The 15,656-nt window shown below is 44.0% G+C and overlaps 2 protein-coding genes across 2 annotated transcripts in view; one reads left to right on the top strand and one right to left on the bottom strand.

The window, feature by feature from the left end:
• MRE11 (MRE11 double strand break repair nuclease) overlaps nt 1-9,201 on the bottom strand; it is a 266,838-nt gene extending 257,637 nt beyond the window's left edge. Inside the window, exon 1 of the mRNA XM_088455727.1 lies at nt 9,135-9,201. The gene's annotated coding sequence lies outside the window, so the exon portion shown is untranslated. The remainder of the gene's footprint in view (nt 1-9,134) is intronic.
• Nucleotides 9,202-9,618: 417 nt separating this feature from the next.
• Nucleotides 9,619-14,271, top strand: ANKRD49 (ankyrin repeat domain 49). The gene is made up of 3 exons (XM_088455720.1): nt 9,619-9,693; nt 11,786-12,097; nt 13,728-14,271. Exons 1-3 carry the CDS (start codon nt 9,622-9,624, stop codon nt 14,169-14,171), a joined length of 828 nt encoding a protein of 275 aa, XP_088311846.1. The 5' UTR covers nt 9,619-9,621; the 3' UTR covers nt 14,172-14,271.
• Nucleotides 14,272-15,656: the final 1,385 nt, after the last annotated feature.

Genomic DNA, 15,656 nt, shown 5'->3' with positions numbered 1-15,656 from the left:
TGTATAAAATTACCTGCATTCTGTGTGTATATTTGGGTCTCATTCCCAAAATATTTCAGTATGATATGAAAATATTAAAAATACGAAATATTCGAATCCAGTCAGACGGGTCCCAGAATGCACTGCGCGCCCTAGTAGACTGTACTAGTGCTATGGAAAGGGGTGGGCGCGCTGGGACTTGTGGTTGTACAGAGAGTGGGGCAGGGCAGGCGCACATTGCCTGTAATGTGACGTTATATCAGAGTGTGCAGGTAGGCAGGGCCTGTGTGCAGTAATTCAGGCAGGGCCAGCACCAAGGCTCAGGATACTGCATGGGGTGTGCTGAGGGGGGGTATCTCCTAGTACTGGTGTGGCACATCAACATCTACACCTCAAGTGGCTGTCACAGTAGGAAGCATTGCAGCCTGATGCAACAATAGACTGGAAGCATAAAATAGAAATATAGGGAATAATTGGTGATTTAGAGAACATGCCGCAGTCCCAACTGATACAGCCAGGATTGGCTCTTGTGGATCAATTAAAGGCAATAATCAGGGGGCGTGGCCTGGAAGCCGAGGAGGAAAGCTGCATGGAGTCGGGGCTCCGTTACGACTGAGCCTGCTGATCCAGTCCCTCCGGCCGTGCGCGGTGCTTCTTGGCTCTCCTACCGCCACAAGCCATCTCTGCCCCCAAGGCGGGTGTTCCCATTGCCTAGCGGGATCCTGGTTCCCGGACTCGGGCTGCCGGACCTCGCGGCCTACTGCAGACGCGGTGCGTGGTGCTGGATTCCGGCCCTCGCCTCCCGGCTCCTGCATCGCGCCTGGTCCACTGCCAAACCCCGCGACGCTGGCTCACAGACAGTCAGCTGGTGGGTGCGAGCAGCAAGGGGAACACACGGGGACGCCGCTGGACGGGTCCCCGCGACCGCATATCATAATTGCAGAAGGCAGACGCTGGCTCCTTTCAAGGTCCTTTTACAGACGGCGCCATTTTGCAGACACTGCATATACAGGAGACAAGGTACTGTGTGTTACCAGTTAAAGCCCTATACTGGAGAACGTACAGCTGCTTATAAACAGAAGTCTTGCAACTCTATACTTCTTTTGAATCCCCAGCTATAGCTGATGATAAATTTGGCAATATTTATGTACATATCCTTTACTCTGGGGAATAGTTACAGTGCCAGCTTCTACCACCAGATGGTGCTCCAGCCCTATTTTTCAAGTTACTTCACAATTATTTGAAATGTAAAGGATCTCCTGTCTGTGATCACAGCCATTTCTAAGCAACACACTCCTCAGTATTATCATAACCTGGTGAAAATTAAGACCAATCTCTACATGGATAAGTTCATGGCTCCACAGCCCACCCCCAAGGCAAATCGAGCCAGGGGTAGTAGCAAACGTACAGATCAACCTACAGACCCTGTGGAAAACATGCCACACACACATAGTTCCGAACCCGCTACTACCCATAACACAATGGGCCCGGTTCCTGCTCCTCTCTCATATGCAGAGATAGTTAGAGCCATTAAAGAAACAGTGGAACCACTACTGCAAAACCAAGCGGATAAATTCATGGGGGCACTGGCGGATATTAAGACGCAAATGTCCTCTGTCTCACAACAAGTGCGTGAAAATGAAAACAGGATCGGAGTCAACTTTCATGAACTTTCGGAACTAAAACAACAAGTTGCTACCATGTCGACCACACAACAACAATTACTATCCAAGGTAGACGATCTGGAAAATAGGTCCAGACGCAACAACCTGCGACTTCTGGGTCTTAAGGAAACGATTAAAGGCAACGATCTCACTAAATTTCTTCAAACCGATCTCCCTGAGCTACTCGGCATCTCGGCTGAACTGAATAATTTTGAGATAGAACGAGCACATAGATTAGGTCCTTTTCGCGATTCTAACATCTCACGCCCTAGAGCTGTTATCTTCAAGTGCTTAAATTTTCGTCACAAGGATCTGATATGGTCAACTGCTCGACAGAAGGGCCCTCTTCAGTGGGATGGCCAACGTATCCTCTTGTTCCAGGACTACTCCGCGGAGGTTGCCAGAGCACGCAGAAATATGTCCCCTGTCTGCTCTCAGCTCATCCAATCAGGGACTCGCTTCGCGCTCTTATTCCCAGCTAGACTTCGCATTTTCTCATCTCAAGGCCCTAAAGATTTCACAGAAGTTGCTGACGCCCAGGCTTTCCTTAACGAAGTAAAAGAGTCCTCGGACCCCTCCACGATGGACCATAATGATTGATTACGGGAAGATGTCCCATACCTATTTTGATGCCTTTACCAGGTTTTACCCTTTTCTTCAAAAATATGTTTATAGTCTGATTTAGGATTATAATTACATATATACTTGTGACGTTGCTTTATAGTTATTATTAAGACTATTGTCTTTTTTTTTTTTCCTTTTCAATAGGCTGAGATCAATGACTATAGTTTTGGTTATATGTTTGCATTTGATTCGCAATCTATGCATATCAGCGTCTTTCTTTATTTTCTTTTTATGTCTATGTCCATTTGTTTATTTGTTTCTTTATACTGTATGAATCACGAAGCTCATGCCCTTCATAGCTTATTTATGACTTATACTAGAGCCGACATTCATATTATTATGAACCTACCTAACACCAACCGGTATTATGGGGAGTATATTAACATTTATACTACACTTTTTTACTATTTGCATTACCTAATTTCCACACCTTGTGATGCATTCCCACCTTAGGTTTTGCACCTGGAATGTCAGGGGGATTCACTCACCAGTGAAAAGAAAGCGCATATTGACATATCTTAATAAGCTTAAATCCGATATCACTTATTTACAGGAGACTCATTTAACTCCCACAGAACACGCCAAGCTAAACACACTGCACCACCAGGTACTGGCGTCATCATCATTTGGTTCTAAGTCACGTGGAGTGGTAATCCTAATACGCAAGGGTATTCAATTCGATATTCACTCCTCTGATGTGGACCAAGAGGGCCGATACATTCTTATGGATGTCACGCTAGACGGCACTAGATATTGTTTGTGTAATGTCTATGGTCCCAATATATATGATAAATATTTTTTCTTAGGATTGATTAACAAATTATATTCTTTTGCAGATTCTAAGATTATATTAGGGGGTGATTTCAATCTGGTCGCTTCCCCAACCTTAGATAGGAAAACTTTCTCTCATTCCTCCCCCAAACAACCAAAAATAGGTTTAAATTATATAGCCAAAGAATTGAATTTATTAGATGTGTGGAGAATGAGACACCCCACTGATCTGGAATACACGTACTACTCAGCCACTCATAACGCCTTTTCTAGGCTTGATTATTTTTACTTATCTAACTCAATATCCCCAATGATTATCGATACATCGATTGAAACTATAGCTATTTCGGATCATGCGCCGGTGTGGGTGGATGTACAGGGGAAATTCCTTTTGGGTTCATACTCCCAATGGCGATTTCCGGCAAAATTAGCCTCATCCCTTAAATTTAAGTCAATGCTAGAGTCTGCTTGGGCCAATTACGAAATGAACAACCAAATACATAAAGATAACCCAGGTTTATATTGGCAAACTGCTAAGGCGGTGATTAGGGGGGAAATTATCTCCTTTATGACAAAATATAAGGCTGAACAGGACGCCACTTATAGATCTGCACAGACGGCCTTAACATCCGCATTTCAAGCTCTAAGAGCTTCATCCTCACCGGTGACTAGAGCCGCATATGGTGAGTGCAGGTTACACTTTGATCAAATCCTCACTCAAATGGATGATAAATATGTATACTCAGGTAAATTACATTTCTTTCGATACGGCAACAAACCTAGCCGACTCCTATCAAACATGCTGAGAGGTACCAAGCCACATAATAATATTGCAGCTCTCAAAGATGAAAGCTCTGCCATACAATTCAATGGCAAAGATATCGCGAATATCTTTTTCCGTTACTACCAAAACCTCTATTCCCAAGACCCAATAGATATCACTAAAAAGGAGGCTTTTTGGGAATCACACACCCTGCCACAGATTTCATCTGCACAGGCTGATATATTGATTGGCAAAATTACACATGAAGAGGTAGATCAGGCTGTTAAATCTCTCAAGACGTTCAAGGCCCCAGGCCCAGATGGTCTGAGTGGGGAGTTTTTCAAAATATTACGTCCCCAAATCACAGAGACTTTAACTAATGTATTTAACTCCATAATGGATAGTAAAATAATCCCTCACTATTTTAATTCGGCCATTATAAAAGTTCTGCCGAAGTCAGGCAGAGACCCCCTTTTGCCTTCATCATATAGACCCATTTCTCTACTTAACGTAGACTATAAATTATTGACAAAAATTTTAGCAGAGCGGTTGAAGTTGATTCTCCCGTCTATCATACACCCGGACCAAACCGGGTTTATTTGTGGCAGAAATTCTGTCACAAACATTAGGAAAGTCCTTACGGTGCTGCAGTCTCTGCATATGGGCGAGACGGGTGATCCCAGGTTCTTGTTGTCTTTAGACGCAGAAAAAGCGTTTGATCTGGTAACCTGGGATCACCTGTTTGAATCTCTGCGTCGGTTTGGTATGCCCGCCCTTTTTGTTGAGATCATACGATCCTTATATACTTCTCCCCTTACTCAGATTCTCACTAATAGATATTTATCACCTGTATTCTGTACACAGAGAGGGACGAGACAGGGTTGCCCGCTTTCTCCACTTTTGTTTGCAATTGCGCTAGAACCATTGGCAATAGCAATAAGACAGGAAACGGAGGTAAAGGGTATTACTATCAGAAACCAAACATGTAAATTGTCTTTATTTGCAGACGATATGATGCTTTTTATATCTGACCCCCTACGATCCATCCCTACACTTCTGGATCTAATTACCACATTTGGATCATTTGCAGGTTATCGCATCAATGTGAGTAAATCTGAGTTGCTCCCTATTGATGCAGCTACTTTTTTAGCTACACATCCCCACATAGCCTCTCTTTTCACAATTGCAACACATAAATTAAAATACTTAGGTATATTTATACCAGCTCAATTATCCTCTCTATATGCTTTTAATTTCTCTCCATTGCTAAATAGATTAAACTCCCAACTCCAGAATTGGAAAGATCTTAAACTCTCTCTACTCGGACGAGTAACTGTAATAAAGAGTGTGGTGTTCCCGAAACTAGCCTATCTTTTACAAACTTTACCCATTACTTTAACAAGAGTGGATGTACTGAAGTTTACGCAGATCTTTTTTAAATTCATTTGGCAGTACAAGAAACCCAGAATGCCGCGTTCCCGAGCTTACCTATTGAAAAAAAATGGAGGGCTGAGCATCCCAAGCATCTCTGCATTTGCAAAAGCTGCCATATTCCGATATATAACTGATTGGTTATTACATACCGATCACTATACTAATCCTGACTTGGAGGAAGCATTATTTCACCCATATGCCCCAGCAGCCTTGTTACACACCCCTAAAATACACATTCCTAAGATATTTCGTTCTAATATTTTATTCTGGGACACTTACACTACGTGGTTGAAGGTTAATACACATTTGGGGAAAAATCCTTTTTCATCCCCGTACATCCCCTTATGGGGTAATCCCTGTTTTCCCCCTTCACTTGACATTCCTCTTTTTAAAATGTGGAATCAAAAGGGAATCATGTCCATCAAAGATGTATTTGATCCGGGTGGCAATTTGCTCTCCTTTGTACAATTACAGGATAAATGACATCCCTCGTACACAATTTTTTATGTTTCTACAAGTACGTCATTTCATTCAATCCTTAGATAATCCTTTATGGATCTCAATTAACACAGATACAATGGGTCGCATTCTACTCTTATGTCGCTCAACCAAATTCAGAATAGCTCATTTATATAAATACCTGATTGAAATTCCTATACATGCTTGGGCACCAGTTGCGGAAGCTTGGCACACAGAGATACCCGAATTATGTGACTTGGAGCCATTTGTTGCGAATCTGGATTGTGTTTTACCCTGCCTTAAGTCAGCGAGACTTCAAGAAATTCATCTTAGAATTTTAAATCGTACATATATGTCCCCGGCCCAACGGAGACATTTTGTGCCACTGGAGGAGGGAAATTGTGTGAAATGTGACTGCTCTAATGCCTCTCTCTCGCATAACCTCTGGTACTGCAGAAAGATCCATAGATTTTGGAATAAAATTTTGTGTTATCTAAATAATACGATACATCTTAAATTGTCCAAAAATGCGGCAGCTCTTATTTTCGCAGAATTTTCAATATGGGAGTCTGAGTCCTCCTTGGGCCCATGGAAACCTGCTCTGAGAGTCATGGTTACAGTAGCTAAACAACTTATCCTTAATTACTGGATCTCAAAATCAGCACCTACACTAATGGAATGGAAAACTGCGCTGCTGGAGGTAATTTATGCGGAGAGACGTATGGCTATCTTTAACATCGAAAGAGGGGTACGGATTTTTTCCAAAAAATGGGAACCATACATACAATGTTTACCGGTCCAGATTCAGAATAACATATGGAAAGTCTTTGATCACACGGAATGGTTTATGCTAAGAAATATCACTTAAAATGCCCCTATTTGTGCTATTTATATGTAGCTCTCTGTGAATCCCCCCAGACAAGGTATCTCTCACCTTCTGTCAGTGATTCCCCCTCTATTTCTATTTCACCTTTCTTTCTTCTTCTGTTTCTTTTATCATTTTATTCTAACTCTCCCCCCCTTTTTTCTAATATAATTCTGCATTGATGTAGATTATATTGACGCAACGATTGACTGATATACCGAAGTTGATGTGATAATTGGTTAACTCAAAATTCAATTGCTGCTTACACTGGCTCTATAAGTTGCATAGTTTGAGTGACATTGATTGTATATTTACTTGCATTTCTATACGGTGTACTATATTGATTTTTTTATACAGTATTTGTAATTTTGTAATTTTCTACATTATATTATATTCAAGTACTTTGTTTCTTTGTACTTTGACATAATTTCAATCTATATTTGTACTATTTTCCAAAAAAAGTTTGAAAAGATTAACAGTAGTTTGTATATTGTTTGTTCCAAGAAACAGACTAGTCGTTTATCAGACAATTTTATTTTCTCTAATTCTTGGATTGTGCAATGTATAACTGTTTTATTGCTGTTCAATAAAAAGATATTTAAAAAAAAAAATACGAAATATTCCGTTACCTAAAATACCCCTGGTCCCAAGCATTTTGGATATGGGAGACTCACCGTGTATAAGTATCTACAAATATGATAGAAACTTGTAGCTGTAAATAACTATAAACCCTCTGCCCTTTTTTGTGATGAGCTAGCCCAGTGGTTCTCTAATTCGGTCCTCAGGTCATATTTTACCAGGTCACCTAGCAGGTGCACAGGTGTATTCATTACTCACTGACACATTTTTAAAGATCCACAGGTCAGCTAAATATTTCACTTGTGATTCTATGAGGAGACCTGGAAAACATGAACTGTTTGAAGTTCAGAGGAACGAGTCTGAGAACCTATTAGTTAAGCTGGATACACACTGGAGCTGTGTCGTTCCGATTTGGTCAAACCGGAACGACAACTGGTGCAGTGTGTATGCACGATATTTGCGCTCCCGCGGATGCATGCCACGCCGTCTGGTTTGATGCGCTGCACATCAAACCTGATGATATCGCATGCGGTGCCATGAAGTATAATGAAGGACGGAACGACTGATCGTTCCACCATTCATGACAACATTCTGAGGTGTACCCAGGATCTGATATGTCGGTTCGACAGATCTACTGGGTACACATCACTTGATTACCCAGCTTAAGTCAACAGGATTTCTGTCCATATAGATAGGTGGGTCAGTAGGGGGCCGTTTTATGAAATGAGAAGAAATTCTATCGCCACAATCAAATCTTTTTCGGGACAATGAATATTAAATAAAAAAAAAAAAAATTGCAGGGGCACCTGTGTGATACCAGACAACCGCCATAAGCAGAGACTGACCACTTTGCTAGCAGGTCAGAGTCCCTTCTGCACATACAAGATCTGACCTACTGGGGGTCACACATGTGCACTGTGGTAGAAGCCCGGTCTTGGGCTTCCAGTAACTAGTTACAAAAAAAAAAATACATATAAAAAGTGTAGAAAAACATATATAAATATATCTATATAATAATCTGCTAGGGTCTGTCCCATCTCCAACATGCATGTGCAGTGGGGACCACCAGTCCAGTTCCCACTACAGTGAGCAATGGAACAAAGCTGTGGGCGGACAGAGGTGACCCAGCATATACACTAACATCAGCCTGAGGAGGCGATAGTATCGGGGGACAGACTGGGTACATGGGGATGCGGCCGAGATGCCGACTGCCATAATCTCAGCGCTGGAATCCTGATCAGCGTGGGAAGACCAGCGACGGAATCCCTACATAGCTGGAGATCCCGACGCCGGAATCCCGACAGCCCGACCATACGTACAGCGGGGCCGGGTAGCTGTTAGCAGGGGGGGGTTAGGTTTAGGCATCCCGTGGGGACTGCGGGTGGGGGGAGGTTAGGGTTAAGCTCCAGGCAGAGGGGGTTACGGTTAGGCACCACCAGGGGAGGGGAGGGGAGGGGAGGTTTAGGCACTAAGGGAGGAGGGTTAGGGTATCACTGTCTGCAGGGCAGAATAGGGAGTTTTAATAAACAGACCCCTTATTTACCCTACTAAACGTGGTTACTCCCAGTATTTCTAAATGAGAGCCATCTATTCCCATGTACACAGTGATACTACCATTAAGAGCATAATAAAATGTTTCAGCTTGGTTACTGACCATCTGAGGCTGAAAGGTGGGAGCTGAGTAACAGAGCATGCAAAGGGTCACTTTATTATATTAGTTACCACAAAGCAATACAGGGAAATACAGATATACAGCAGGTGCAGATAAATAATGATGAAGTTCCCAACCTCACATACTAACCAGGCTTACTTCTTTCATTTGTCTGTTTATACATATATATAGGCCCAGAACATAGCACAATATTATATATATATATATATATATATATGTCCTACAGAGGTATGGAGTAACAGGTAGTGTACATGGCAGCTTGCTAGAGGGAATAACACTGCATGGCAATTACAGTGACACAATACAACTTGATGCAATACCCACCTCACTCACACAGTCTGCATCAGATCCCGGGAAAAATGTGAGCATGCTGGGAGCTGCAGAAGAAACTACAACTCCCAGCATGCTCTGCTCTGAGCGGGGGATTCAGTCAAACAGAAAGTAACTACACACTTCCCTAATGAGATCTGTACCAGCCACTCCCTAATTGCCTGTGACTATTTGGATATAACAGCAGATGTATCCCCATTGTCAGTGATAATAGCGTATTTATTATCTTAATCATAAAGTCATTTTCTTCACGTTTCTGTCAAAGGCCCTGTGAGAAGAGAAAATGTCTCCTACCAGGCGACTACAGCTTAGGCTTGGACTCCATTTTCTCAGAGATTTTGAATAGCGAAAGCTCAGCACAGGGCAACGACAAAATGGCTTCTGTGTCGTTCACATGTCTAGCGTCCTGTTTAGCCTCTAGTGGATGAAGAAGAAGCAGCAGAGGCATACAGGAAGTGAAGGGACATGGTAGCAAAGCATCATGGGAACTGTAGTTTTTTTTTGTCTGTCAGGCAAGACTAGGAGAAAGACAGCAGCAACAGCAGCCTGGAAGGTAGGTGAGGACTGAGGAGGTGTCTGTGCTTGGGCATTTATAGGTCTTTGTGTTATGTTCTTGTAGCTGACTGGTTCCCTCCAGGAGTTTCTATAGCGTTTTACTAATGCATACAGATGTTCCCAGTTAAGGGGCCTATCCATTAGCAGATCTTTTTCAAAAGATGAAAGGCAAAAGATTATCCCTTGAAAATTCCTGGGGCTGTGGTGACAGATATCTGTCATGTACATGACAGATTTTTGCAAACGACGAACGATATTGCATGACATCATTCAGGGAGTGGATTTTTTTTTACGTTTCTATTCATTTTCATTAAAAATGTCGTTCGTCATTTACCGCGACCGATATTTCTAATATATGTCAGCGATAAGCGATAATTGACCAACATGTTGGAGAGACAAAAGACAAAATTTGTCGGCCGCGGGAGTGCGCATTTTTATCATTCAGAGCCTGTCCATTAGCAGATAAATTGAACGACTGAACGATAAATCGTTCATCGTTCAAATTTATCTGCTAAAGGATAGGCCCCTTAAAGGTGCGTACACACTGTGCGATCAGGAAAGACAGTATGATTACGGCATTGTAATCGTACAGTCGTTCCTGATCCCCTGCAGATCCCCTGCAGTGCCTGTCGGTCGTTAAGTGAGGGCACACTCCATTATTCCTGAACATGGGCAATCTGTCGTTATCGGCAGATTGGCCTGCATGTTCAGGCGATGGGCAATGTCGGAAACGACCAGCGGGCGTGCGCATTGCTGGTCGTTTCCTACATTTTAGCGCACGATTACTGAGCGATTGCACGATTACAATGTTGTAATCGTGTAATCGCTCAGTGATATCGCCCAGTGTGTACGCACCTTAACACTGTGGCTGATCGCGCCATAAACATGCACATGCATCTCACCATGCGATTCCCCGCGACTACATACTCTACAGTACGCTATGGCGCACACTGTGATTGCACCATGCTTTCCTATGGAGGCGCGTATGCAGTGCACGTATACGCTAACGCGTCTCTTGCTGTGCATGTCAGGATTTGCCGTTCTAGCGGCAAGGATATAGCCAGGCATATCTATCATTATTGTTCTTTTTTCTCTCCGTTTTGCAATACTAAGAGCTTGGGTGGTTAAATGAATGGTGTTATCCCACTAATTACATAGCAGACTATACAGATATCTAGCTAGTCCTGACTTCCTTGCAGCCTCACGTACGTAATGTTACTAGGTTGCCGGTCAAAAACTAATGTCATGTGTGAGCACTGCTGAGGACTGACCATAGAGATCGGGGTAAGGGAGAGGGAATAATACAAAACATGCAGATGGGGAAGGTGCAGAACAGTACGGGACAAACCAACGGGGATGTGGGTGCACAGTACAAAAACAAGGAAATGGGGTATGTACACTACAGGACATACAGATGAGGGAAGGGGAAAAGCACAATACAGGATTTACAGTTTATTTGAGGTGGGATATAAACCATAATACAGATCAAATATGGGAAGGGGAGCACAATACAGGATATGCAGATTGGACGGGAGAGCGTATAGAACAAAACATACAGCGAGAGGTATGTGGGGGGTTTGGTAGGCCTTATAAGGGGTATGTGGGAAACACCTGGCTCAGGGGAGCTTATTTTTCCATGTTCGCTACCCCTCCTGTCAAAGCTGGCTACACCACTGGCTTTATTATCATGTACAGGGCTGTACTAAGGTTGGGCAAGAGGTCCTTGAGTGGGAAGGGGCTCGGGACCACAGGTCCAATATATTATAATTCGAAAGGCTAGGCACACCCTCTGGGTCCATTCCCCCCCCCCCCCCCCTGTTCATCTACACCAGGCCTGGCCAACCTGTGTTTCTTCAGCTGTTGTGAAACTACAAGTCCCAGCATGCTTTACTAGCTGATCGGTGGGAGGGTATGCTGGGAATTGTAGTTTTACAACAGCTGGAGAGCCACAGGTTGGCCAGGCCTGGTCTACACCATGACGTACACTCGCTGTGAGTGCGACATTGCATTTTAGACCAGCCAAGCAATTGGTTATCTATCCAAGATCCCCAAACTCACCCTCTTCTATACCTCTTCCCTGCCTCTTTCAGATGACAAGCCTGCAGGAACAGGACTCTCCCAGGCTGGCTGCTGTCACCTCCGCGCAGGGCCCAGGCACAGAGAACACTCCGGAGGAAGAATGCGAATTGCAGGAGAAACTAGATTACTTTCCCGATGACTTTAACCAGCTGGATCTACTGGAAACTCACAGGCATCTCATTCCAACCGGGACCCAGAGCCTGTGGCTGGGGGACTCTGATGATGAAGATGAAGAGAAGAGCGAGGAATGGTACCAAGCACAGGAGGAGCATCTGAAGGACAACCCTAAAGAGCTGCTGCTATTTGCTGCTGAAAATAACAGAGTACGGGAAATAAGTCTGTGGGTTTATTCAATAAAGAGGTGCACAGAGCCCAAATGTGTTATAGCCCACAGCAACCAAACAGATGTTCACTTCTATCTGTATAGTGTAAGACTAAGGCTATCATCATACACTGTGATTGCTATTTCCACAGTGTGGGCAGTGATCTGTAATGTTCAGCTGTCATACGGGAGTCTCGGGATGATGGTGAAGACTGTCTCATGGTGCGAGTGGTGATTATCAGACTGCACTGCATTGTGCTTCATGAGAACAAGACAGACCTCGTGTATGAGTGTCTTGCCGATCACAACTGGTTGCTGTGGGTTACAACATATGTATGGTATCTGCATTATTCATTTTTTTATATATATATTTATAAAAAATCAGCCATTGTGCTCCTTACTGATTATATTCCTGCCAATGTGCCCCGCACATATATTATACCAGACACAGTAGCAGGCATTGCCAGCTCCTTGGCGCTAAGCTTCTCAGTACCTGCTCCAGCAGTTACCCTGGCCTCACCTGGCGCTCTTCACAGACAGACAAAAGAGGTCCGTACATGTGATCACGTCATCAGCCAATCGCTGAGTTCTTCTGTCTCCATTCAGCGGTGCAGGGGGGACATTGCATTGGTGGAAGCCTGTGGAGGTATAGTAGCAGCTGTGTGCCTTCCATTACTATAACTAAGCACACAGCTGCCTCTGTCTGTACAGGCCTCCATAGGTACAATGTCCCCCCTGCACCACCCAAACTCCCACGTTGGCCGATAGACTGGAAAATAAATGACACTGTTTGCTGTGCAGGCTCGTTTCCATGGCCGTATGTCATGGTACCGATCCAAATGGATGAACCTCGTCCCCATTTCTAAACACAACATTCTGAGAAAACGATTACAAACATGGGAGTGCATTTGTTTACTGGGCACAATTGCTATTAAAGAGCGGCCATCTCTAACTCATAGCGGTGACAGCCATATTGAGAGTCAAAGCATTACCCAGCCTATCGGTTATCTAGGAACTAGTGACATCAACTGGGTGGTGTCGTTTAGAGATGGCTAGTGAGTGAGTGTCTCAACACAATGACTCGAATCATTCAGATGTTCGAATGATTCGAGTCACGCAACGATTGGTGTGTCGAGACCTCTCTAGCCTCTCTGCCAGTGGGAGCCTGAGTCAGTGCAGAAGTATGATCAGGTCGGATCAGCAGTGTAGGGGGCGGAGCTGTCAGCGACTGACTCTGTGTCGCGCTGTTACTGCCAGGGCTTGGGGGGTGTGCACTGACTCAGGAGAGTCAGTGCAAAAGAATGATCTGTAGTGCTGCACTGTGGGGGGCGGAGCTGTCGGCAACTCACTCAGAGTCGGCGGCACCTCTGCTTCCTACAGCTCTAAAGATCCGTGTCCTGAGACACTATCTCGAGACACTACACTGAGTTGTGCCATGTGGCTCAACTCAGTACGGTGAATCGCTCTGCCCATCCCTAGTGTCATTAGCTCCTAGTGAATTGTTAGGCATTGGACCAGCCCAACCATGTCTTTAGAAACTTTCAATACATAAATGATGGTCTGGTTTCAGTTTAATGTCCTTGTAAAACGACTGCAATAGTTTCTTATATCCGCTAATTTTCTCCCTGCAGCTGGAAACCGTTCAGCGAGTCCTGTCAGTGCATCCTGATCTTGTGAACGCAACGGATGAAGACCACTACACCCCGCTGCACAGAGCATCCTACAATGGCCACCTGGGTGTGGTGCGGGAACTGATCGCTCAGGGAGCTGACGTGCACGCGGTCACAATAGACGGGTGGTGCCCACTGCACAGCGCCTGCAAGTGGAATAACACTTCCGTCGCTTCCTTCCTGCTGCAGCAGGGGGCTGACATCAACGCACAAACTAAGGGATTACTGACCCCACTGCACCTGGCTGCCGCCAACAGAGACAGCCGGCAATTGTTGGAGCTTCTTCTCATGAAACGCTACATCAAACCTCACCTAACAAATACGCTGGGAGAGACGGCTTATGAAATTGCCCAGCGAACTGACGCGTATCACTACCTCTTTGAAATTGCCGATTATTGGGTATAGCCTTCATAAGGCTGAATATTAAACTACTGTAAAACAGCAGATTTCTGGATCTGACGTTCATGTGACATTGTGTAAATAAAATAACACAATACTGTCTTGTACAGCCCAGTGTCCGGCACGTTGAGTACAATATGTTGCTAGATTGGAGACGTGTTTTACACGTCAGCATCAGGTGGTTATTTACAGCAGAATAATATGTAAATATACGAAACTTAGAAACATGTGAGAACACGGTCAGTCCAGTCCAGTGTTGAATAGGCGAGGTAAAGAGAGGACGGCGTAGAATAAAGCTGTGCTGCTCACAGTATAAAGGCCTTCTCCTGCTACAGGTATTGAGGAACTTTAACTTAGTACATACCATAGCCATTATATAGACACCGTTTTACACAGCACTGTACAGAGATTTTTTTTATCGTTCACATCCATTCCCATCCAATGGGAATTCCCTAACGTTTGGGAAAGCTAAAGTCCCTGGAGGGAGCTCACACAGACATGGTGAGAACATACAAACTCCACAAATAAATTGTAGTGGTTAAGAATAGAACTCATTACCCTAGTGCTGTTGGACAGCAATGCTGACCACTGTGCCAATGTGCTGCCCTTGTGATGGAATTTGTATGCCAGTGGACATACCCTTTAATGCTCCCAAAACAGAAGCACCCGCCTGACTGCTTTAGTGTGTTAGACACACTCTCTAACAGGATAACCAACTTCGCTTGCAACATTAGATATGGCTCTTTATTGGGCTGTATTTCCATGAATATTGGTTCAGACCATTAAATGTCTGCCCCCAATATGTACAGGCAATAGGGGCACTTTGAGATTCCACAGTCCCATTGCCTTTATTACAGTAGTGACTGCACCGGTTAGATACATTCTCAGTAAAAAGATGTACAAATAAGGCTATATATATCATTCTGTATGATACAGAAACAATTTTCTGGCTAAAGTTTGTATTTTAGATTTAACTTTCCATTAAAAAAAAATATGTTTTCCCATTTTACAGGATCAACGGTGACACTCTTCTCTCTAATGGCGCATACACACGGTCAGATTTTTCTTCAGATCTGAACGATAACGATTTTAAAAATCGTTCATATCTGAAAGAAAAATCTGACTTGTGTGCAACAATGAGCGATGCGCGTTCCCGTTTGTCAGATAACGATATCTGACATCTGATGTGTTTGCAGTCAGTTTTGTACGATTTCCATTCATTTTAATACGGGCTGAAATCTATCAATCTTTTGCAAATCGTTCAATCGCTCATCTGACATAAGTTGCCCATCCATTACACGATGTGGGGACGACGGCACGATTATGACGCCGCCGTCTCCTGCTGGGTGAACTGCAGACACTGAACATTCAGATGTTCAGTGTATGCAGATCAATCATCCCCGAACATGGCAACTTGACGGCGTGTCGTCAGGTTGACCGTCATGTTCGGGCGATGATTGCTGTTAAAAACGACCAGCGGGCATGCGCAGC

This window comes from Taudactylus pleione, unplaced genomic scaffold, assembly GCF_031769625.1.
Source record: "Taudactylus pleione unplaced genomic scaffold, aTauple2 ptg000667l, whole genome shotgun sequence".
NCBI lineage: Eukaryota > Metazoa > Chordata > Amphibia > Anura > Myobatrachidae > Taudactylus > Taudactylus pleione.
This window is presented reverse-complemented; position numbering and strand designations above follow the sequence as displayed.